We start from the raw sequence: 25,620 nt of genomic DNA, 5'->3' as shown, positions 1-25,620 counted from the left end.
TACTGTAAGTCGCTTTGAATAAAGGCGTCTGCTAAATGCCAAAAATGTAAATGTAAATTTGCTTTTTAATGTAGCTGTTATTACTGTTGTAAAGCTGTTTTAAATAATCCTAACATTCCTCAATAATACCAGACTGAAAACATGCACTGAAACAGTGAGGTATAATGTTTGCTTACTTAATGCTGTATTTTCTTTCTGTTCCGTCTACTCCACCCTTGTAGTGCAAACTGTCAGGAGAAGAAACCAGAGAAAGTCGAGCCCTTGGTTCGTAAAGAGATGCCCGTGAACTCTAGCGCCGCCTCATCCGTTTCATCCACCCCAACTCAGCCTGTTCCTGCCCCCAAGACTCCACTGAGTCCAGCCAACCCTGCGCTCACACAGGCCAATGCTGCCCACCCCAGCGCCACTGCACCGGTGAGGCCTGTCGCCACTTCTGGCAATATTGTGTAGCCACTGATGTCTGTTGAAGATCTGCAGTCTTATTGTTAACTATAGGAGTATTTGCACCCACATCAGTATAATGTAAATATAACATTAGATGTTAAGTAATTTTACTGTTCACCTATTGTGCAAATTCTGAATGCAGAAGTCGGGTGAGTGGCACTTACTAAGAACTGGTGAAAAGGAGAATTAAATGGAAATACATTGTATTGAGTTTGTGCCTCCACAAATATAAACAAAGACGTGAACAAAAAGGCTAAACAAGAAATGCTTTATTTATTATCATATTCAATCTTTATTCGAAACGCAGGTTCTAGTTAAAAGTAGAGCCTGGTGGCCTTGTGTGGACAGTGAGGCACTGGTAGCTCAGTGGACTAGTAATCAGAAGGTTGCTGGTTCAATCCCACTACTGCCAAGTTACTTTTGGGTCCCTGAGCAAGGCCCTAAACCCTAAATTGCTTGCATGGTATTCTGTATAATGCTAATTTGCTTCGGATAAAAGCATTGGCTAAATATCCGTGTTTCTCTTTAGCCAGCATGATTGTAATGCATTAGGTAAAAATGCTACCAGGGAATCGGACATGTCTAAATTATTTGAAACTGAGCCACTCATAGTACATCAGCTTATTGTTTAAGATTTTACAATTCGTCTGTCTTCTTGTTGTCTGTCTTGCTTCTTCAGGAGCCTCGCAAACTGAGCTACGCAGAAGTGTGCCAGCGACCGCCTAAAGATCCCCCACCACCACCTCCGCCGCCTCCTCCTACTGCCGTGGCCGGTGCCAGCCCAACCGGCTCCACCTCCCAGCCTCTGCGAGAGCTGCGGGTGAACAAGGTGGAAGAACAGTCGGGCCACAGCGGAGAGAGACCCGAGCGGCCTCACGAGAGGGGCGGGGACTTTAAGAGCAGGGATGGCCGGCCGGCCCGTGACTCGCAGGGCTTCTATCGCTCCAACGGCGCCCAGCGAGGCAGCACGGGGGGCTTTAAGCTCCGCGAGCAGCAGAGACGCCCGCCGTTCACCCGCCGCACTTCTCCTCAAGGAGCCTCCAGACACACTGGCAAAGAGCAAAACATCCCCCCTGTATCGCCAAAGTAAAGACTTGATGAAAACATCCTTACAAATATATGAATATATACATATATATATATAAAATATATATATATATAAAGAGATGAAATATAAAAAAATTAAAAATCTAAAATAATAGCCACTTCTCTTGCCTGGAGCACATCCGCAGGAACATCTCATAAAATGCACAGTCTGGGACGTCCTGGCCTACACACAGGCATTAGATTGGAAGCTCATATAAGCTTGTTGAAGAAAGTCGTGAGATAGGAAAAAATGTATGCTTATTTGACCATGCCCTGTCAGAATGTAAAGAGTGTGGCTTTGCTTCAGCACCTTGAGGGCAGAGATGGTATAGAAGACCGTGTAAAAGCCTCGGTGCTGTTGAGCTCAAACATGGCAAGCTGCAAGAAACAATATGCACTAAGATGAAAAGGAACACGCGTACTGTATGTCATGTACCTATACAAAGTTATCACTGATATTATTCATGCAAGGATTCATTTTTTAAACGTTTTCCTTCATCATAGGCAGGGCACTGGGAATACTAAGTATAGAACGTACTTAGTGGCAGATGTACATTGACTGACTGAGTATTTTGCAAGAGTGTGAATGTGAATGAGTTTTGGGATTAGAATCCCATTCAGAAAAATGAGGCCCGCTTGAGTGAGTTGCCAGGAATGAATAGCTAGGAATTGCGGGTGGGGCTTGCTTTTGGTCTGGATTTTGATAAACCTTTGTGAGACTGGTTATTTACGCTCCCAGAATCAAGAGCTGCTATTTAGGAGTGTAAAATGCAGAAGGAAAGAATAAAAAAAAGATGAATTGGATGGGGGAGCATTGTTCATGATTCTTTAAAGGCAAAGCCTGCCAATCCCAATGCTGCAATGCTGGATCACTGCTTTGCTGAAGGGTGGGATTTTTTGTTGTTGTTTTTTCCTTATTTGATTCTTGTTTTTAGTTTAATCGAGTAACCAACAGCCTGTGAAAGATCATAATATCACAGGCAGGTACATAGGCACTCAAATACATAGTCATCTCATATTTGTTTAGGGTTTTTTTGTGCATTAGCTTCCTAAATGAGCAAGCTTATATTTTCCTGATCAGTCAGGCACCTGACTGCGTTTACAAGATTTTTGTTGGATTGGGCATGACGCCAGGCAGGGGTTAAGCCAATCGCTGCTTTCAGTTTTGTTTTGGATTAATATTGTTCCAATCAGGATGATTCAATATTGATAAATGGCTAGTGATGTGTGCTTAGTAGATTTGTCATAGTGATTTAGGTCAGGAAATCTAATCTGAGACTTACTCTTTTAGATGAGTGATTTTGATTTTCTTTATTTTTAGCTATTACTAATTAATAGCACATTTTTATTGATACACTGTACACCACTTCGGTCGGTTTGAATTGTGGTACATCACCAGACAGCCCTGTATTCCATGAATGAATGATTGAATAATTTTTTTGGCCAATACACTTTCACACTGACTACGTTATTGCGGTGCTTTAAAAATCGAAACCTTTGCACTGTTGGCATTGTTGGAGCTTTTCCTGGCATGTTCTACTGTTCTACAGTTCTGTTAACACCTGACTGGAATGCAGTTCAAAGTGTAGGACCTTGCTGCCAGTTTACAAATCTGTTTCTTTCTTTTTAAGTATTTACTTACCTAATTGAATTGATAAAACATTGGCTCTGTTGGTAAATTGCTATCACACAATTAAAATGTTTAATTTTTTAAAACGAGCACAAAAGAACCCACTTTGTTTCGTGCTGAATTGTTCAAATTCAAAGAAAGTTGTGCTTGGTGGGTCGGAGCTTCAATCACGAGTAGTATAAATTTATATCCAGCACACTACTGGGATCTACCAGACACACTACAATATCCATTATTCTTGCTTTATTATACGAACCACTCCTGTTATCCAGCATACATGGAATATTTTACTGTGTACTTCTGCAGAAACTGGATGTCTTTATTACAGACAGAATATGAGGGTATAAAACACTGACTTGTCCCTCTTCAGTTATAAAAATATAATTAACAATAATAAATAACATTTCACCAAACATTTTATGCTCCACCCCAAGCACATTTCTGCAAACTTAAGTTTTGTTGACGTTTTGGGATGTGAAAGAAATTTGGCACCAAAGTAGGTCGAACACTGTCTGCATACTCGCTTTTTAAGCTAATAAAAGTAAATCTAGCTTGAAGGATTTCAGCCAGAATTAATGCAAGTTTCTGCTACACATAAATAAATGTATCTTACACAGCTACAATTCAGTAGCACAGTCAGTGTAAAGCACAGATCATGTCTGTCCCTGGTTAAATAAAAATAAAATCTTACACAGCTAAACTAAAGAGTTGAATCGGAACTGTTGCGTGCATGAATGAGAAATGATTTCACAATTATGAAGAGGCAGACTTGACTTAGCTTATTGCATCCTAAAATTGCCTAAGCGTAAAGAAAACTGCTTCTATTTTCCTGACGGTTACAGCAATGCCCGTCTTAAAACGATTAAGTGCAGGAGAGTTTAAAAGCTGCATCGCATTGTCACTCAGTGCCCGTGTTGATCTGTGAATGGCAGTTTTTAATTCTACATTTGAACAAGTTGCTTTTATGTAAGGCCACCCAACCTCTTAGACAATGTGCTTTAAAAAGCAGGAGTCGCCAAAAAGCAAAGGAAAGGATAAATGATGTGAATGAGTTGGTGTTATTTTGAAGTATAATCAGCGGTAAATACAGTATTGCTGTTTAATTCATTGTACTCAAGTATTGCTTTTATTAAATTTGACTTAATTTATTTTAATCCGCCTCCCCGTTTCCCCACCTCATCCGTGTAATCCATGTAAGTCAGGTTCCTGACTCTGTATAAAATGACATTGAAAGAATCACAGATTTAACATTTGTATATTTTTGAGATCTAGGCAGAGAAAATACTTGACGCATTTACTAGAGGCTTAGTAATGCAGCAGATTAACTAATTACTGGGGCTTTTATCGTTTCGTTTGGGATCATTTTGTTTTTCATTTTTCATGAATAAATTTGAGCAGCTAGTGGTTTAGTGTAATAAAATGCACTAACTTGTTGATGAACTGTTATGTAATGTGAAATTCTATTAGAAGCATAAGATGATGACGGTGTTGACAAGCTTGCAGAAATCTACAGAAATAGATTCACTGAAACGTTTGGGTTCTCACTGTTAATTGGTTTAGGGGTGATGTGGCAAAGGGAAAAATTCAGATAAAATGTATTGAACATGTTGGACAGTAAATTCTAGCTGTTTGCATTAAAATGTCATTTAAAAATAAATTATTTTGTTTTGGCCTTAGAGTTTGAATTTATCTATTGTGGTGTGTTTCTCCTTGCTATATTTACTGAATATGTGGTCTCTTGTATCTCCTATATTTATAATCATAATACACAAACACATTCTGCTCAAACTACTAACAAACAAATGTTTTCATGTCTCTATTAAGCACTTTGACGCACCCAGGTGGCGCAGCGGGAAATTCCGCGAGCACTCCAGCAAGATTCTAAACTCCTCGGTTTGAAACTCGGTGTTGCCACCGGTCGGCTGGGCGCCATCTAGGGCATTATTGGCAGTGTCTGCAGCAGATACTAATTGGCCACCGTATCTGCAGGGTGGGGGCCGGACTATGTGTGGATGAGTGGGTCTTCATACGCTGTGTAAGGACCCTGATTGGCGGAAGAGACGCTGTGCAGAATGCGGAAGAGGCGTGTACAGCAACGTGCTCTCCTTGGATGCAATCGGGTATCCTTCAGCAGCGAAAGACAAATTAAGTGTGTTGAATAGGGAGTCTTTTTACTTCTTATGGTTATTTTCTTTTGCACTGCATAATTTGATTTCTATTAAGCTTTTTTTGTATTATTTTTTTTCCTTTACAGTTTTCATCAGTTCCTTCAATGTTTGCACCAGTACAGTTTAATTGTTGACAGTTAATCCTAAAGTTTGTATTCCTACAGTTTCATACTCAACAACAATCCTTTAAGGTCCTCTTTGGGCCTTTTTTTACAGAACAAGGCACTTCCACAACCCGCACTTCTGATCTCATCATGTCAGTGTCCTGCCTCACAGTCTGGACAGTGAATGGTTCATTTGTGTGTTTATTAAAAGCAATAATCAGTTTAAGCAGAATGTTTGCCTATTACAGTTCACATAATGCCCACTGAAAATTAGCACACAAGCTTAATAATGGTATTACAGCTTAATAATGGTAAAGTCAAACACAATTTAGGAGTGGGCCAAAATTAAACCACACAGTGTAGTATTTCCTAACAGTCGCCGTAAACCGTTTTATGATTACCAGCAACAAAGTACTTGCTCACAACTACAAACTCGGATTGTTTATTAGGATTTAAGGTGATATTTTACACTTTGGTTCATTCATGACTGGACAGGTTCAGTGTCGAACACAGTCACAGCCACTTTTGTATCTCCAGTTCACTTACACAAAACGTACATGTCTTCAGACTGTGGGAAGAACCCTGAGCTCCTGTAAGAAATCCCATGCACACAGACACAGGGAGAACATACAAACTCCACACAGACCGTTCCACCTGGAAATTTAACCCAGGACCTTCTCACTGTGAGGCGACAGTGCTACCCACCGAGTCAGATAACATTGTGTGTGTAAACTGGTGGATATTTACAGTACATGAAACATGTACACAAATTATAGAAATGACAAAACCCTGATCAGAAGGAAGTCGTTAGGCAGGCAAAATAAAGAATTTCTTAAATGATTCTTTTTTATTTGTAACTGTAAGACAAGTTGTAGCAAAAACCTTTCACAACTTAATGTACTCAAATGCTGACAAAATGTATTCAAAAGTTACTAGTGTGTTTATTTATAAATATAAATAATTAATATTTAAGATGCACAACTCAGATCATTTTACAAAAACTGATAGAAACAACATACATCACATGGCAGAATGTTTGTCATGAAAGCTCGTTGGTTAAAATGGGTTCATGTGTACTGGTTAGTTTATTTGCATAAATATTGGGTTATTTAAGGATCCATGTACCATTAGTTGTCTATATTTGGAATACACTGCTTGGTATGTGTGGAATTTTCTCTGTCACTGAGAGCTATTTTAAAACTGTTGTTAGCTGAACCAGCAGGTCTTAGAATTTTAAACTGTTGTGTATTATATGGGAAACATGTTTTGTCTTAATGTTTTGAAATAATATTTAATAGTAGTAATTAACAAACCACTACATGACCAGAGTATATGTTCAGAACAGGAGTTGTGTAATGCCAATTATTTGTACAGTACATTTAGGACAAACTGCTGAAATATATACACTGATTAAAAACAGCAAAAACTTCAAACAATAATATAAAAAAAAAAAAAAAGAGAGTTAGATGTAATGAAAAATTCTAAAAACAACTCTAATGTACAATTTTCTGCGGAGTGGGTTAAGTGTGTGTAGTTTTCTATAGAGATGCTTGTGTGTGTGTGTGTGTGTGTGTGTGTGTGTGTGTGTGTGTGTGTGTGTGTGTGTGTGTGTGTTTGTATGTAGACTTCTATAAAGTGGGTTGAGTGTACTGTACAAGTGTGTGTGTGTGTATATATATATGTAGACTTCTTAAAGTGGGTTAAGTGTACTGTACAGATGTGTGTGTGTGTGTGTGTGTGTGTAGACTCTATTAAGTGGGTTAAGTGTACTGTACAGGTGTGTGTGTGTGTATGTGTATATATATATATATATATATTCTATACAGTGGGTTGAGTGTACTGTACAGGTGTGTGTGTGTGTGTGTGTGTGTGTGTGTGTGTGTGTGTGTGTGTGTGTGTGTGTGTGTGTGTGTGTGTGTGTTCATGTGTGTGTGTGTTCATGCCAGTCTCTGCCCTTTAGCTCTCAGTATGTTTGTGTTCAGGATGTGAAGGCTGTTTGCTTTAATCTTTAGACGTGTAAATCATCAGAAACTGAAGGTAATGTTTTTCACTTATTTATATATTTATATTTGTGAATGTGTAAATGTGTTTAGCTGAATTCAGTCTGCACAGCTGTCAGATATGATTTTACTTGTTTGTTTATTTATTGCATGTAGGGAACACAACATGAGCATGAGCGTTAATTAGATAAGCACCATTACAGACATGAGGCGGATAAAGACTTTCTGTTTTATTTGTGCCTCCACGTCTAGCTGGATTTAATAACAATTGTTTAATAACAAGATTTAGATATTTGACGGAAATACTGAAAAACAGCGACATTATTGAAATTCGACTGAACGTTTGTGGGTAGCTTAGCGTTAGCCGGCTACCTAGAAAAAGCTACGTGCGCATCTATTATAAGGTACACGGTAGTACTGTGCATTAAGCCTGAACTCACACACATTACGCTTTGCGATGCCTTTATTTCATTTATTTTAATCTATTTAGTATGTGTTTGTTTAATCTTAATGTTATAGATCTTTTATGTAATCTTTAATACATCTAAATATTCTTTAGGAAAGTTACTTTCTGACTCTGGTTCCTCTAAATATTTTCTATCTTCCTCATATTTTGAGGTTTTTATGACCTCACATAGTTTTAACTGTTAAAAGTAAATATTTATATTAATACAAACCCAATTTGGGGGGATTTTGTAAAATGCAATTAACAAGAAAAGAACCTGTAATTCTTTTTTTATTTCTTACACCTTTATTTAACAGACAAATATACAGAAACATATCTCCAATGTTTTTACCAATTAACTTAATTGTATTTTAAAAATCAAACACATGTAGATGTAAATGCCTGCAACAAACCTTCGCTCAACTTTCTGTTACAACCTCGTTAAATTAAGGGGTATGAATAATTAAGTTGTACATAAAAATGCCTTTACCAAACCCCAACAACCAGACCAGACTCAATACAAGACGGCAAATCAAGCATTTATTTATTTAGATCATTTCTGTAGCCATCAGCATGATGAGGTGAAATAATCACAAACACAATAAAGAATAAACTATGAATTACGACCAAAAATAATATAATAACTTCAGGGGTGAGCACAGGCCAACACAACAAACAAAACAGCTAAATTAGAAACCCTCTAACTAACAAAATACAATACTAAACCTAACTCCCTAAATGAATAAACAGATATCATAATAATTCTACTAAATGGCACTCACCCCCTACGAAATAGGGTCCAAACTAAACAGTTAACAAACGAATGAACATAATAAAACAATAACTGGTCTGGCTGAAGAGCCAGGTGAGGCAACATGTGAACACTAACAGTGTCTCCATCCATGGTGGCTCTTTTTCTCGGGAGCGATATGAAAACATGGAGATTAAGAACAGGGAGACACAAAAAACTCAATTCAAACTAACGACCTCTAGGGTCGTAACATTTCCTAATAACTACATCTTTAATCATTTAGAAGCTGGGGACACTAACTGTTGCAGTTTTTATTTATTGTTCTTTGATACAAGACCTCAGCTGCTCAACAGTCCCTGGATGCCATCGTCTCATTCTCCTCTTTATGATGTACAGTACATTTTCAATAGGAGACGGATCTGCAGGCAGGCCAGTCAAGCACATGCGCTCTTGTACAATGTAGAATGAGGCCTGGCATTGTCTTGCTGAAATAACCATGGACCTCCCTGGAATAAATATTACCTTATCACCTTGAAGGCGGCTTATGTCTCTTAAAAAAGCTCGTTCTAACCGGGTTTCAGTAGATTTGTATCCTTGGACTGTTGTCTACTTAAAGTTCTAGTAAATACCTTCGTGTCAGTCTGTGTGCACTGGTTCGCGCTCTCCAAATCATGCCAGATGTTGGCTTTTGCATCTTTTGTTGATAATAGTCTGAATGGTCCTCTTTCTCGTTGGCGTGGAGACCTCAGCTTCCGTTTCCCCCCAAACCAAGCAGAAACGTTGATTCATCTCACCACAGCACAAGTTTCCATTGACTTTCGGTCCATCTGAGATCAGATCGGGCTTAGTGAACACTGTAGCGTTTCTGTTTGGAACTGATATATGATTTTTTTCTCTCCTGGTACAGTTTCAGCTTGCATTCCAGATGTTCATACAGGTGTGCTAGTTAGAATTTTGGCTAGAGGCGGGTGAAATGTTGGGTACAGAACAGTAAATGTCGCTGTAATGCCACGCTTAAGGGTGACCGTAATGCATGCAATATCGGCGCAGTCGGATTTAAGGGGCCGACAGCTTTAACCACGGTCTATCAACAAACCCTCAAAGACAACTGAAATAACGTACGCGTTTGAGCTTGACAGGTATTTATTTTGATACAGTAACATTTGTTTCATATTTTAATGCATAAATGTAGATACATTTGACCTTAAATTGATATATATGTTGGTAGTCAGCTGTTAGCTGTCACCAGGGCTGTTGCTTAAACCGTGTACTAGCCTGCTAAACAGTGTCAGTCGTTACTGTACTGACATACTAACTAGTACTGTAGTATACGCCTGGGTTTAGATTAATTAATGAAAAAAGAATACCATAATATAACCAATAGTACAATTATCTAATAATGTAAGAGCTACCTTCGAGATTTGGTACATAATTCTGGCTAATTCGTCCAACCTAAGCATTATTTTGACAGGGTGGGTCGAACAGAAGCAGGTTTGTGACGCCCAGTGTTTACAATCCGTGTTTGTATTGTTCTGCTTATAACACATCAGTGATATAATTACAGTGTTCAAATACATAATAATAAACTAAAACAATGCTTTCACTAGAGTGAAAGTTTACCTACCTACCTGTCGAGTCAGTTGGGTTAAATTACATGGCAGAAGTACGTGGACACACGAACAAAATATCACACACTAAATGTGGACACCCTTCATAATAATAAGTTTATTTATAACAAGTTTAGGTGTTTCAGCCATACCCATTACTAACAGGTGTATAAAACATTGGTAACAGTTTGTCTTGACTGTGCCCCTTTGCACAAAGCAAGGTTCCTAAACCTAGTATGGTTTGACTAGTTTGGTGTGGAGGAACTTGTGGCCAGCACAGAGCCTTGAAAACACCTCTGGGATGAATTGGAACATTTACTGTGAGCCAGGCCTCGTTGACCGACATCAACAGAGCTTTGTGGTGTTCTGCAATGCATTGCCACCCTGTCCAGCGTGTATTCCTTAACTAAATTTAATAGTGATTACTGCAGCGTTTGTTTTTTATTGGTGCAATTCAATTAGTCAAACGTTTAAATACACATTCATATAAAATCACAAGGAACACAGCAACATACCTATTCTTTTCAACTATATTATATTTATTATATGAAACCTATATCATATTTACCTGTTTATAATAATTAGTAAATAGGGTGGGCGGCACGGTGGCTAGGTGGGTAGCACTGTCGCCTCACAGCAAGAAGGTCCTGGGTTCGATCCCCAGGTGGGGCGGTCCGGGTCCTTTCTGTGTGGAGTTTGCATGTTCTCCCCGTGTCTGCGTGGGTTTCCTCCGGGTGCTCCGGTTTCCTCCCACAGTCCAAACACATGCAAGTGATGTGAATCAGAGACACTAAATTGTCCATGACTGTGTTCGATATAACCTTGTGAACTGATGAACCTTGTGTGGTGAGTGACTATCGTTCCTGTCATGAATGTAACCAAAGTGTAAAACATGACGTTACAATCCTAATAAACAAACAAACAAACAGTAAATAGGTAATGAACTATTAAAATCAAAAGACTTTATTTTTTAACAGAACTGCAGTGGAAATAAAGTCAAGGCAAAATTGGATTCAAGGATATTTGGTAAACATTGTAATTTTCGCTGTAAGCGATTAATGTTTCTTGTAACGTTATTTTCCTGTTGCTTTCCTTTTAGCTTGTTACTGACGTGTGGCGTCACCCAGCACGGGTGCGATGTCCTTTCGCTCCACATGAGCTCGACTATGTGGTACATCATGCAAAGTATCCAGAGTAAATATTCCCTTTCGGAAAGGCTGATCCGAACCATCGCGGCTATCCGCTCTTTTCCCCACGATAACGTTGAGGACCTCATACGCAAGGTAACGTCATTCTGAAACTGCTCGTAAATACTTTACCTGTTTAAAACTGCCTTGTGTGACGGTTGCTCATAACTGTACACAGGGAGCAGATGTGAACCGGATGCATGGCACCCTAAAACCGCTGCACTGTGCCTGCATGGTGGCCGACGTGGACTGTGTGGAGCTGCTGTTGGAGAAAGGCGCAGAGGTACAACACAGCAGACATGAAATCTCAATCAAATTAGCACTCTTGCATAACTAATCACACACTGTGCTGACAGACGTGCTAGTGTAATGTTTTGTGGGGTCTGTCATTCCATTTTCAACCTGTCAAAGCTGACTTAAATGTGCAAGGTGCATCGACGTCCTCATTGCCCTGTACCAGATGTATAAAGGATCTTGAATGGTTAGGGTTGCATGGTGTCTCGGTGGGTAGCACTGTCGCCTCACAGCAAGAAGGTCCAGGGTTTGATTTCCAGATGGAGAGGTCCAGGTCTTTTCTGTGTGGAGTTTGCATGTTCTCCCCGTGTCTGCGTGGGTTTTCCTCCAGTAGCTCCGGTTTTCTCCCACAGTACGAATACGTACAAGTGAGGTGAATTGGAGATACAAAATTGTCCATGACTGTGTTTGATATAACCTTGTGAACTGATGAACCTTGTGTGGTGAGTAACTACCGTTCCTGTCATGAATGTAACCAAAGTGTAAAACATGACGTTAAAATCCTAATAAATAAATAAATAAATAAATACAACATTAAGGGTTAAAACCCACCAGACTGGGTTGCTTGGTTTGTTTGTTTATTAGGATTTTATTTAAGGTCGTTTTACAATTCTGGTTCTATTACAGCAAGGTAGTTACAGGTACCCATGATTCACGTCAAACACAGTCACGAGCAATTTTGTTTCTCCATTTCACCTCACTTGCATTTTTTTGGACTGTGGGAGGAAACCGGAGCTCCCAGAGGAAACCCACACTGAAGGGACCCGGACCGCTCCACCTGGGAGTCGAACCCAGGACCTTTTTGCTGTAAGGCGACAGTGCTACCCACCAAGCCACCCGAGCCTGTTTAAGGTGAGGATAAATCTGGGATAAGCATACCATGAATGAGCCAGCTTAATAAAATTGGCTCTTAGATTTCTGCTGTTCATATTTACTTTTAGTGCTAGGAATTAAAAAATAGTCTTTATCATTAACTAGAAATAGATGTAATTTAAAAAAGAAAGAAATAAAAATTTTTAATTTTAAATAATATACAAAGCATTATGTGAATATTGCAGCCTGTTCATGTTGTATCATGCATACAGGTAAACGCGTTGGATGGCTACAACCGCACAGCGCTGCACTACGCAGCAGAGAAGGACGAAGGCTGTGTGGAGCTGCTGCTGGAATATGGAGCTCAGCCCAATGCTCTGGACGGTAACAAGGACACCCCTCTACACTGGGCTGCTTTCAAAGACAACCCCGAATGTGTGCGCGCGTTACTAGAAAGCGGTGCCTTCCCCAACGCTCGCGACTACAACAACGACACGCCGCTTAGCTGGGCTGCCATGAAAGGTAACCTGGAGAGCGTACGTGTTCTGCTGGACTACGGTGCCCAGGTTCACGTGACCAACCTGAAGGGCCAGACGCCCATCTCGCGGCTGGTGGCGCTGCTAGCTCGCGGTTTAGGCAACGACCAAGAGGAGGAGTGTCTCGAGCTGCTGTGCAAAGCCGCTGGGAGGTTAACGATACGCCAGGCGGATGGTTCGATGCCTCGCGAGCTTAGTAAAGATCCGAGGCTTCTAGCTCGCCTGACTAGCATGATGGCTCATCCAAATTCGCTCAGAGCTTTAGCCCGGTGCGCTGTACGTAACAGCCTCGGAGCTCAGTACCTGTCTACCGCTGTAAACCAGCTCCCACTGCCTGAATCTGTTAAAGAGTATGTTCTCCTCAGAGACTGAGCGCTGTGGAGTAAATGCAGGACTGTTCGTAATGCGCTGCAACCACTGTTACTATTCTTTTATATTAATATACGTACCTGCATTTTGGAATGAATGTTCCCTGTGTTTACACTAGAACCTTGACAAGAGGAGATAAGCCTGGTTTTCTATGGAAGTGCAAGACAAAAAGAGCCATAATAATGGCTACATCAGCCAACAACAACAAAATAGTATATAATTCAGCCTTCTTGTGCTCGGAACAGATTTTCCTGTGTTAATCACAATGCTAAAATACATTTGAAAGAATAAGAAATACAGAATAAGACTCCTGCATGTGAATTAAACACTCACCCTATAGTCCAGCCCTCGACAGTTTGAGTATAAGCTGTTGTGGATGCAAGAAATAGCAGTCCTGTCTCCACTATTAATCATTAGGTCAGCCATACCGGGCATTTGTCTTGTTATAGGAACCAAAGACACTTAAATTAATTTTTCCTTCGGGGTCTTGGGTGACAGCCATCTAATACGCAAACCCACCACCGTGGAGCTCAGGCTCTTAGAGGAGCTACCGGCCTGGTCGGGTGCTTAACAGACACAATTGTCTGTGTCTTACGTAGGAGAGATTGGAGAGCACCAACTCCTGGTGTCTGGTCAAGGGGGCCAGCACGAGTGGTACGGGACCGCATGAGGGATAGTGTGACTTTCTGTGACATTTAAGCAGCTTGTCTTACTCTGCCAATCAAGGGAAGGAGTGGCACCATGGGACTTGTAATAGGGAATTGGAAATGAATACATTGTGGGGAAAAGGGTAAAAAATGCAAATGCTAACCAATAATGTTCCCTTCTAACCTCACAACTTTAGATCTTACCTGTATTAAGTCATCAGCCAACGTTATTACAATATGCAGTGGTTGCTTGGTGGTTAAGGTACTGGCCTAGTAATCAAAAGATTGCCGATCTGATCCAGGAGAGCCAGATCACCACACGCCTCCCCATCAGACACTTGTCCAATCTGCAGCCGCTTCTTATCACCCGCCAGTGCTGGGTTCTCACACCGAGCCAATTCACATACCCTCTATCAAACACAGCCAGCTGTGTTAGTGTGGACGACCGGCCAGATCAGTGGCTCTGCTGAGATTTGAACTCGAAAGTTGGTGTGCTAGTGCATTAGACCACTGCGCCACCCGAGCACTGCAAATGTAATTACTGATTCTGTAAAACTGCAAACTTAAATGATTGGCTCCAGTAAGGTTTGTTAAAGGTTCTCTACACTTCCATCCAACAGTGTTCAGTGTGCAAAAATATTATATATATATAATTATTATTTGTGGTGGTTTTTCCTTGGCTTACAATATATTTAAATAAATTTTACATGAATGTAACCTAGTACTGTGTTTAAATTCTACACTAGCCAGTACACAATTTAGCCACCGTCACTTTATACTAGAAAATGTTGGTCAGTAGCTGTTCATACATACACACTAGAGGCCGGCACATAGGTACATCAGCTACACGTTGCTTGTTGTCTTGACCGAGGTTAGGATTCTTTTATTTATCGTGATGTTCAAGAAATAAAATTATGCTAAAAATGGCTTTTTTATTGTCCTTAGAATAACAAAAACATCGACATGGTTGTTATACTGATACTTTTAACAAGCAACAAATACTTTAAATTTGAAAAATAATATTGGGGTCAGAGATGTGATGTATCTTGTGTGTTTACACTGTCTTCTTGTGCAGAAGTGTACATGAATATGCATGAAGGGTGTCACTGATAGAGACCTGGGTTCAAGCTTCACCTTCATAACTACAACTGATTAATTATTAAATTGTGTGTGATTTCAATAACAGTAAATTATATTTAAAAAAGCAATATGCTTAACCCTGATGTAATGATAATAAACTGCTGTGTTTGGGAGACTTTGGGAGACCTGGAAAAAGACTAAACCAGTTTACTTTAATAACTGGTTTTCATTCCACCTTCCTAAAACATGTTAGAAGGTTAATTGGTTGCTTTTGTTTGTTTGTTTATTAGGATTTTAACGTCATGTTTTACACTTTGGTTACATTCATGACAGGAACGGTAGTTACTCATTACACATATAAGGTTCATCAGTTCACACAAGGTTATATCACACACAGTCATGGGCGGATCTACCGGGGTGGCATAGGGTGGCAAATGCCACCCTAAAAGAAAGCCTTGCCACCCCTGCTGCCACCCCAGTTGGCAGCAACAAATTAAAAGAAAAGTTATGGCCAATTTGCAACGCTGCCACTCTGACACAGTCAAAAACTGTTTGCTTTCCCTCTCATACATCTGCCACTCATCACCTGTGTTTTACCTTAATGCCTTTCCTTTGATAATGCCCCACCTACAGTAGTGTTACCATACTTTTATCTCCTATTATTGAGATTACATTGTATGGTCACTTATTCCTAATATGAACTGTTTCACATGAAACCTTAAATGCAAGACATTGATTGCATGAGATTAAGTTTGTCTGTATGAGTTTGTAAATGGCAGCCCGTGCCCTTTTGTAGTGTGTACATACTATTTCTCATCAAACTGTGATAACTGTGATTAAATTCAGTATAAATACGTCTGCCATATGTTGCCACCCCTCAAAAATTCCTGCCCCCCTCTTGCCACCCCATAAATATTTTTCTAGATCCGCCCCTGCACACAGTCATGGACAATTTTGTATCTCCAATTCACCTCACTTGCATGTCTTTGGACTGTGGCAGGAAACTGGAGCTCCTGGAGTAAACCCACGCAGATACGGGGAGAACATGCAAACTCCACACAGAAAGAACCCGGACCGCCCCACCCCGCCTGGGGATCGAACCCAGGACCTTCTTGTTGTGAGGCGACAGTGCTACCCACTTAGGTACGGAATTCCGTCCAGTAAGCCCAGTTCGTGTTGTCCAGTAGAGGGCGCTACATAATAAGGTCTGATGTTTAGGACGTCACTGGTGGCGTTGAAGACCTACAGCAGTTCCTGAAGTTCCTACCAGAGGTCTGTTTACAGGTGTACACAGAAGCAAAATAGCTGAGAATCTTACAGATGTTACAGATGCACTATGGTCCACAGGTCAAATGCAGTTTGTCCATTGACCACCTTTAGGCCCCAAACTGGACTTTAAATTGGGGTTTTTTCACCTGTATACATTTCAGTTTTTTTCCACTTCAAACTCTTATACTGCTTATACAACACACAAATACAAAGCATAACCTGTCTCATACAGCTTCTTCATTCAGTAAAAAACATCCTCTGTTTTTCATTGTGTTTATTGTGTTTTGCTCATTTGTTTTTTGACCAAGTACAGGACGTTCTTTAAAAAAGAATGCAAAAATGATTCAGGAAGGAAACAGATGTAGGGTTAAATAAAGGGCTCTCACATTTACTTCCTTTGTTCTCTGTACATCCACTTTCCTGTCAGATCATTTATATTTGAGAACAGATTAAGTATGTATTTTAGATAGATAGATAGATAGATAGATAGATAGATAGATAGATAGATAGATAGATAGATAGATACTTTATTAATGCCGAAGGAAATTAAGGCCTCAGTAGCAAGTTACATAAATCAAAAAGTAAAAGTAATAGTACAGACTACCGAGATTCACATTATACAAACAAGTATCTGTATAATCACAACACTCAGACAACACACTACAACAGGACCTGAGGGTACATATGGAGGTGTTATTTTGGTTTACATCATAAGGCTGGTATAGATTGTAACAGCTATAAAATATAAATTATAAAGTAAATTATAAAGTGAACCACAGTGCAAATATAACTTTAAATTATCTTATTTCCACTATGTGCTTCATCCTGGTCAGTGGTGGCTCTGACACCAGTCAGAAACACTAGCTAAATGTCAGCTATACACCCTTTATATGGTGCTAAATAATTGCCGTGCCACTTCATTCTAATCTATGCTTTTCATGTTTTATGGGATGTAAAACAACACCAGAATTCCTAAAGAAAACAAAGTGTATGAACATAAGCCAAAGAATTTTCATTTAAATACCAAACGTCCTACAGTCATAATCAAAAACCCAAGATCAAACCTGGGAAACTGCAGCTGTGAGGCACCAACATTCCCTCCCACACTTTTAAAACCAAATTACTCATTTCTAACTGACATTTCACCAACTTTTCACCTCACCAGCTTCTTTAATCGCAACAGCAAGCACGAATGCAAACTAATCATGAAATCCAACAACTTTACTGACCCACTTAATTCAACACCAGCATTAATTATTGAGAGCTGTCTCCTGTCCCCTCTCACCTCCTGCCTACCAAACAGTTTGTCCATTTGCTTCACCTCTGCTCATATCACTTCAATCCTTAAATATTATCTTAAACCCACTGATAAGTAATTAAACTTACTCTGAGATCGACTCCAGTCTTTTTTCCACAGACATTTAGTTGAGTTTTTGTTTGGCTTCTTTGTTGTTCAGGATGTTTAACAAACTCATGATCAGGTATCCATGTACTTTTGGCCATTTAATATAACTGCACCATAAGTTTTTCCCCCTTTGTCTATCTAATTAACAGCTTCTTCAATCTATACTGATTTTAGAACAGGGTTTTCTTATTCAGCAGCTTTTAAGTCCACCACAGTGTAAAACTCACTTGACTGTGGACAATGACACATTTCTTCCAGCAGCTTCAATGTCAAAGCAGACCTTCTGGTGTTTTTTTGGACATCTAGACAAATTTAAGATAAAATAAGATAGCCTTTTATTATCCCATAGGGGAAATTTGCAACTTTACAGCAGCTTTCAAGAATATAGAGATATAAAAGTGTTGACACAGATATTAAAAAATAGAAATGTAAGGATATATAAAAAGATATATAAAAAATAAAGAAGTCTTTAAAGAAGTTTAACATGTATAAAATGTAGTGCACAAAGTACAACAGGTATTGCAACAGGTATTTGCTATTATTAGGAGAATAGAATAGAATAGAATGCCTTTGTCATACACCGATTAGGCATAACATTATGACCACCTTCCTGATATTGTGTTGGTCCCCCTTTTGCTGCCCCATACGCAACAAACTGTGATGCTCTGTGTATTCTGACACCTTTCTATCAGAACCAGCAGTAACTTCTTCAGCACTTTGAGCTACAGTAGCTCGTCTGTTGGATCGGACCACACGGGCCAGCCTCCCCACGTGCGTCAATGAGCCTTGGTCGCCCATGACCCTGTTGCGAGTTTACCACTGTTCCTTCCTTGGACCACTTTTGATAGATACTGACCACTGCAGACCGGGAACACCCCACAAGAGCTGCAGTTTTGTTGATGCTCTGACCCAGTCGTCTAGCCATCACAATTTATACCTCGTCAGACTCGCTCAAATCCTCACGCTCACCCATTTTTCCTGCTTCTAACATCAACTTTGAGGATAAAATGTTCACCTGCTGCTTAATATATCCCCCCCACTAACAGGTGTTGTGATGAAGAGATAATCAGTGTTATTCACTTCACCTGTCAGTGCTCATAATGTTATAGCTAGTCGGTGTACTGTACAACGAAATTCTTTCTTTGCATATCACAGCTTGTTTTGGAAGCTGGGGTCAGAGTGCAGGGTCAGGGTCAGTAAGGTCCTTGCTCAAGGGTCCAACAGTGGCAGCATGGCGGAGCCAGGATTCAAACTCTCAACCTTTCATTTGATAGCCCAAAGCTCTACCTACTAGTGGTACCAGTGTACCTATTATCTTGTAGTGTACCTATTATCTTGTTCTTGATAAGATAATGGTTTGGGTAAAGAGAAATCAGTTTATTAATTAAGTTAAATAACACTTATCGCGATGTTTAACGTAAATCTCGCGATATTTGCTGAAGGTGGAGCGTCTTGGATTCCAGAGGAGAAGCGAGTGGGAGAGAGAGAGAGAGAGAGAGAGAGAGAGAGAGTGAGTGATAGAGCGAGAGAGGGAGCGAGAGGGGCGCTGAGGTGAGTTTGTAAACGATTTTTTACAACTGTCAAAACTTACAAACGGCACAAAATGGAGCTAAACAAGCCTGAAGTTACTATTTTTATGTTTGTTGTGTGTTTGCGGGTAATTCTGGGAATCATTTCATGTGTTGTCAACTTTGAGCTAACTAGCTAGGACCGAACTAGGCTGTATGGCAAAACGTTTATTTTTTTCCCCAACTGTTTTCCGACAAGCCTCGAATCCTGAAACGGGATTGGCTGATCACGGGCCTGTCATCCAATCATCTCACTGTATCTGAACTAAGAACCAATCGTGGCGATGAGGGGCGGGATTTGACGGAATACGCGTGGTCTTAAAAAAAAAACAAAAAAAACCTCTGGCTACCAGGCATAGCCCAGCTAGCGTGCTAAGCTAGTTAGCTAATTAACCGCTGACAAGTGGTGCTGTTGTGTTTGTGGAATTGATGTTTTATTTGTCACTCGTCCGAAGTGACAGCGATTTGACTGTCAAGCTGGAGTTTATATCAAAAGGTGACAGTTTTATGGATGTTTTGTTGCCCTGCTCAACAGTTCTGCACACTTTTTGGCACTTAAGGATCGAAGTGAAAAAGTAAAAATCACCACTTGTGTAACTAATCGAAGTAATGTTTACCTCAGATTAACTCGGATTCATTGTTAAGTAAGACTTAATAGTTAGATCTAGTGATGTATTATGTACTGTTAGAAGTAGAAGAGATGTACATGGTTGAAGCAGGAGCTTTAGGGCGGGCACATGCGGGAAAAGGCAGCAATGTTTGGAATCGTGCATTAAGGATGAATCCAGGAGTGTCTGGTGGGACAAAAGAAAGAAATCTGGTTGCAATGATGCTGCAATGATGCTGCAATGATGGCCAAGGTGACCCGTTCAATGGGTAAATTAAAGCTTAAATAATTAACATCTTAAGTCATCTGTCAGTTTGCCCTCACAAATAACTTTGAACATGGAGAGAGAGAGAGACCAGCTTTACCATTAATCATAAAATGAAGTAAAGTCTTCACACTAACAATTTAATTCAGTCTTCATCAGATAGCATTTTATTTTAGGTGCAGCAGATCCAGAATAAAGATTAGCATCTGGGCTGATGTGCAATGAATAAAGAAGTACAATTAAACGATTGGGGAGATACAATCAGTGCAATTACAATTCACAATTTAAAAATGACATTACTTGATTTTCCTTCCTTTGTAGATACTTGCTTGATGTTTAAATTTGGTCTGGGTGGCCCTAATTCTTAAGTTGCTAATTTATCCTGATTACACGATGGAGTTGCTCCGAACTGAGGTGATGGTAGTCATGGTGACGAGATCGCGACACCAGGTTACGTGTGTGTGACGCAAGCACGTGAGTGCGAGCCCTCCCGGAACCCATTCAGAATGTATTGCAGCGCCTGCGGTTCGAAAAAAAAAGCCTTAACATGAGAGTCTATGAGAGCGATCCGGGGCGATTTTCAGTCAGACTGATATCTGGTACTGTGCAGAACACGACTCGACGCTGATTGGACTACCGTATTCAGAGGCAAGACAGACTGTCCAGAACAGTCACAGCTGTGATAGAAAAATTTCTTCCCTTTCGCCCTTTGGTGGTGCGTCGCCCGATCGCCCTAAGGAACGAGCCGCCCCTGGTCATGGACAATTTCGTATTTCCAGTTTACCTCATTTGCACGTCTTTGGACTGTGGGAGGAAACCGGAGCTCCCGGAGGAAACCCACGCAGACACGGGGAGAACATGCAAACTCATTTACATTTACATTTTCAGCATTTAGCAGACGTCTTTATCCAAAGCGACTTACATTACAGCCGTGTTACAGCATGCTCAAGGGCCCAACAGCAGCAACCTGGCAGTGGTGGGGCTTGAACCAGTTACCTTCTGATTACTAGTCCAGTACCTTAACCGCTAGGCTACAACTGCCCTACTCCACACAGAAAGCACCCGGACCGCTCCACCTGAGGATTGAACCCAGGACCCTCTTGTTGTGAGGCGACAGTGCTACCCACCATGCCGCCCAAGACAATGTATTGACTGAGTACTACTGGACCGCTGAACCATTTAGCCGCTCGGAATTTGGTAGCCTAGAGGGTAGAGCTTTGAGCTATCATTTAAAAGGTTGATCGCTCAGGTGGCGCAGCGGTAAAATGCACTAGCACATCAGAGCTGGGATTTCGAATACATCGTATAGAATCTCAGCTCTGCCATCAGGCTGGGCTGGGCGGCTATTTGAACAACGTTTGGCTTGTTGTTCATCCAGGGTGGGAGCCGGATAGGAACCTCATAACTGATGCAATTACGACCTCTGCTGGCTGATCGATGGCGTCTGCACCGAGTAGAGGAATAACGCTGACCAGGGTGTGGCTCTCCGTGCACAAGGCTGATTGCGCATATGAACTCTCCTTGTGCAGGTGAAAAGATGCTCACGTGTGTCAGTCTCGCTCTCTTCAGCACCAGTAGAGAGGAAGCATAACGCAATTGGGTAAAAATTGGACACGCTAAAAAAAAAATCAAGAGAGAAAGGAAATGCATTTAAAAACAAAAGGTTGAGGATTCACTTTGGGCTCTTGAACAAGACCGTTAACCCTCTCTGTTGACCCTGCGCTCTGACCCCAGCTTCCAAACAAGCTGAAATATGCGGAAAAATAATGGAAAATGATATGACAATTTAATTAAGTAAACATTGTGTATTTTCAAGACTTGTGCTAAGAGTAAAAACATGCTATTTGCTTGGCAGTTGGCTGTATATGTAAATAAGCTAACTGATGCTTTTAAGTAACGGAAGGCTGTAGAATGGCATCAAATACCAGCTTGTCATCTTCACTGGGCAAAATGTCATGACACACAATCTGGAGGCATCAAAAGAAAATGTTTCCTGCATCCTCATCACAAAAGCCAATGTCTGAAGTAGGGCTGAAACGATTCCTCGAGAAACTTGAGTAATTCGATTACTAAAAATCATCAATTCAAATTTTGTTTTTTAGCTGTAGCTGTAGCTGAAACCTTTAATTCTAAAAGTTGCACAAATTGGAGTCGATGTTTATGTATTATAGTTTATTATTAATTATGCCTTAGTTTTAGGTTGCCTGTTTACTAGAGATGGGACGATCGATCGGCTACAAATCGGTATTGGCCGATTTTTAATCAAAATATGCTATCGGCGATCGGCGATATTTCCTAAAAGTAGCCGATCCGATCGTGTGATATATAAAGATCATGTTAAGTTAACAGCTCAGTGGATTGATCCAGACTTTGAGCTACGAAGCACCAACCATCACATCACCATTCATCAACCATCGTACAGAAACCATCGTGAAAGCTCTTCATGACCTAAAATAACATCATTAACGTTGTGCATCGTACATACGATGTAATTTTGCTGATTGTAATATTTACTTTAAAAAGATAATTCAACCCGGTCACATCTGAGTCGATTCTATCAGCACGTTATATAAACTCCTGGTTCACTTTGGTAAATCGTGAGCGGTTCTTACTTGTGATGTAGATGAGAACAGAAAACGTTACAGAGCCAATCGGAGGCAAAAGTTTATTCATTACCAAATTCGTTAGTTCAGGATCATCTGCTGAACTTTTAGCTCCTTAGACGGAACGAGTCTGACGGTCGGTTACAGATCTGTGGTAATAGCAGTTTAATTAAGCTTTATAATTAAGCTTTTTAATGTAAGAGAGTCACACAGAATGTTCTGTAGTAGCTGGTGTTTATTTAAAACCACGACATTTAATTAATAACAGTAAACACGGAGAGATAACCGAGAAGAGAAACTTACGCTTCATAAAAACGAATCAACTCATGAATCAATGAATCACTTATAGCGATACTGTGAACAAAGCGTCTCTTCTAAAGGCACAAACACACACACACACGCTGCTCCGATTTATCTTTACTGTGAGGCTCTTTTTAAGTTTATTTATTTTATTTACTGCTAAACACCCAACCACCGGAATCGGCTATCGGCCGATGTCCCTTCAAGGAGATCGGAATCGGTGCCAAAAACCCCGATCGGTACATCTCTACTGTTTACATTTTAAAAGTATTTAATTTATTTTTGATGTATTTGTTTTTGCATTTCAAAATGTTCTCTTTAAACCGTCCTGTACACAAGGAACAAAAATTTACAGTTTGTTTTAGGAGACGCGTCTTATTTAATCTTACACATATTTATTTTTGCTCTTTGTTAAAGCAAAAGTATTTCTTATCCGATTACTGGATTAATCGCTGGAATAATCGATAGAATACTCGATTACAATATTAATCGATAGTTGCAGCCCCAGTCTGAAGTATGTAAAACATGTAGACAAGTCGGAGGCGTTTGGAAAACAAGTGCAGCGTTGCGATGAAGTAAAAATAGAACTCCCAACACGCTTCCCAAATATACGTCTGGGAATGTGATGTGTGTATGTTATTGTGTGCCAAATAAATCGTCCACCATCTACTGTTGTGAGCACACCGCTTATAAAATATTGTGCAGATTGAGACGCGGCTCTCCAGCGTACCAGCTGAAGCGGCATTTCTCTCCGTGTGCAATCTGATGCTCTGACGACTAAATATTTCACCCAAATTAGTTACGCTGGATTATTGCATGCACCCAGTCACTCAGTCTCTGCATTTGAAGTGCCTGCTTTGTGTAGATTTGACATCAGTGTTTAAACCAGTGCAAGACAACAGAAAACACTTGTGGCATCTGCGATTGGTTAGTTTATGGCTATCGGACTTGGGCGAGTGCGATTTACATTGTTGAATCAGCTGGCCCTTGTTTTCCATCACTTTTTTTTAAGCGTTAATTCTTCTACCATGAATTACTTGCTTGTTTACATGTATAAATCAAATACTGAAAGCACGTATGCTGGATGGCTTATCTTGTCCTGTTAGCAGTAGAATTTAATTTCAGTGTTTTACGTTTTAAAACAATCAATTATTCACGCGGAGTTCGTTGTTCTCTCTGTGAGTGTTGGCAGTGCTGGTGCCTTACTGAACCTTTACAGATGTTGGAGTAATTGCTTTGATTATATAACACAAACTCACAGATTCTCAACCTTCAGGGGTGGTTTGAAAAATAGTTAATATTGAGCCAGTGTGCTGAAAATCAGCTCGTTGTAAATAATTGGGTGCTTTATCATTTTTAAGCTCATTTTGTATTAGCGAGGGCGGCACTGTGGCTCAGTGGGCAGCACTGTCGCCTCACAGCAAGAAGGTCCTGGGTTCGATCCCCAGGCGGGGCGGTCCGGGTCCTTTCTGTGTGAAGTTTGCATGTTCTCCCCGTGTCTGCGTGGGTTTCCTTCCGGAGCTCCGGTTTTGGGTTTGATTTTGGTTAATTAGGTTCTTCCATTCGTGCCAGAGTGGCTGAGCAGGAAAATACGCCATCCCACAACCGGGCTATCAGCTGGATGGCCGTCTACCATGACTTGTTTGGCTATGTCTGGGGGCTTGGGGGCTTGGGGACTGGAGGGGGGGGGACGCAGGGACTCATTTAGCCGGATTCTATACGAAACGAGTCAGCTGCACTATTTTGCCTTTAGTTCCAAAGCTCCTCTTTGGTTGCAGTTCTTTGCAGCACAACAGGCTATTTAACCATTTTTGCTATACACATAAGCGTGTTGGATAATTGAGCAAGATTTGTCCATAATCTATTCTGATTAGAGCACAAAATATTTACTTTTAACAGCTGCATTAAACAAATAGTGAGCTCGTGTTGAGGAAGGAAGAATAAATGAATAAACACTTACACACATGGAGTGTATACAAGAATCCTTCCCAGAAACACAGAGCGCAATGCATGAACGCACCTCGGACAGGATGCTAATCCATCCCAGGACCTTGGCCATTTCTCCCTCAGACATAGCCAATCATTTCTGTATGTTGGTGCCCACCAGGCTGATGGCACAGCTGGGGGTTTGAACCCTGGATCCAGCAGTAGTTGCGAGCATAATTTACTACCACACCATGTGAGTGCCAAGAAAACGTCATTTATGTCAAGATAAAAAGCTCACTCACTTTCTTAACCTCTTATCCAACCGGGGTCGCAATGGGGTGCTGGAGCCTATCCCAGCTTTTCAATGGGCGCAAGGCACACAGTTCAGTGTCTCCAATAAACCTGACTGCACGTTTTTGGACTGTGGGAGGAAACCCACACAGACACGGGGAGAACATGCAAATTCCACACAGATCGAACCCAGGACCTTCTTGCTGTGAGGCGACAGTGCTACCC

At 40.6% G+C, this 25,620-nt stretch overlaps 3 protein-coding genes across 6 annotated transcripts in view; all 3 read left to right on the top strand.

The window, feature by feature from the left end:
- Positions 1-4,838, top strand: part of larp4aa (La ribonucleoprotein 4Aa) — a 34,188-nt gene extending 29,350 nt beyond the window's left edge. For both annotated transcript variants that reach the window (XM_063014921.1, XM_063014920.1), the window contains 2 exons: positions 222-414; positions 1,124-4,838. In XM_063014921.1, the coding sequence (XP_062870991.1) occupies positions 222-414; positions 1,124-1,534 (604 nt within the window). In that variant the 3' untranslated portion in view covers positions 1,535-4,838. The remainder of the gene's footprint in view (positions 1-221; positions 415-1,123) is intronic.
- Positions 4,839-7,385: 2,547 nt separating this feature from the next.
- asb8 (ankyrin repeat and SOCS box containing 8) lies at positions 7,386-14,798 on the top strand. 3 transcript variants are annotated; one of them, XM_063015193.1, is made up of 4 exons: positions 7,386-7,469; positions 11,335-11,518; positions 11,601-11,705; positions 12,802-14,798. In XM_063015193.1, the coding sequence occupies exons 2-4, from the start codon at positions 11,390-11,392 to the stop codon at positions 13,435-13,437; spliced, it is 870 nt and encodes a 289-aa protein (XP_062871263.1). In that variant the 5' UTR covers positions 7,386-7,469; positions 11,335-11,389; the 3' UTR covers positions 13,438-14,798. The 3 variants fall into 3 exon arrangements, with proteins under 3 accessions (XP_062871263.1, XP_062871265.1, XP_062871266.1); XM_063015195.1 differs by lacking the exon at positions 7,386-7,469 and adding an exon at positions 9,689-9,767; XM_063015196.1 differs by lacking the exon at positions 7,386-7,469 and adding an exon at positions 9,699-9,746.
- A 4,549-nt stretch (positions 14,799-19,347) lies between these two features.
- The window catches only part of atf7a (activating transcription factor 7a), a 33,129-nt gene continuing 26,856 nt past the window's right edge, over positions 19,348-25,620 (top strand). Inside the window, exon 1 of the mRNA XM_063015017.1 lies at positions 19,348-19,386. The gene's annotated coding sequence lies outside the window, so the exon portion shown is untranslated. The remainder of the gene's footprint in view (positions 19,387-25,620) is intronic.

The sequence above is a fragment of the Trichomycterus rosablanca genome, chromosome 19 (assembly GCF_030014385.1).
Source record: "Trichomycterus rosablanca isolate fTriRos1 chromosome 19, fTriRos1.hap1, whole genome shotgun sequence".
NCBI lineage: Eukaryota > Metazoa > Chordata > Actinopteri > Siluriformes > Trichomycteridae > Trichomycterus > Trichomycterus rosablanca.
The sequence above is the reverse complement of the archived record's forward strand: the minus strand, read 5'-3'. Positions and strand labels throughout refer to the sequence as shown.

Excerpts from the sequence above, each read along its gene's own strand:
- asb8 (XM_063015193.1), top strand. The coding sequence starts at position 11,390 with ATGAGCTCGACTATGTGGTACATCATGCAAAGTATCCAGAGTAAATAT. Across the intron at positions 11,519-11,600 it reads TTGAGGACCTCATACGCAAG|GGAGCAGATGTGAACCGGAT; the intron begins GTAACGTCATTC and ends AACTGTACACAG. Across the intron at positions 11,706-12,801 it reads TGTTGGAGAAAGGCGCAGAG|GTAAACGCGTTGGATGGCTA; the intron begins GTACAACACAGC and ends TCATGCATACAG.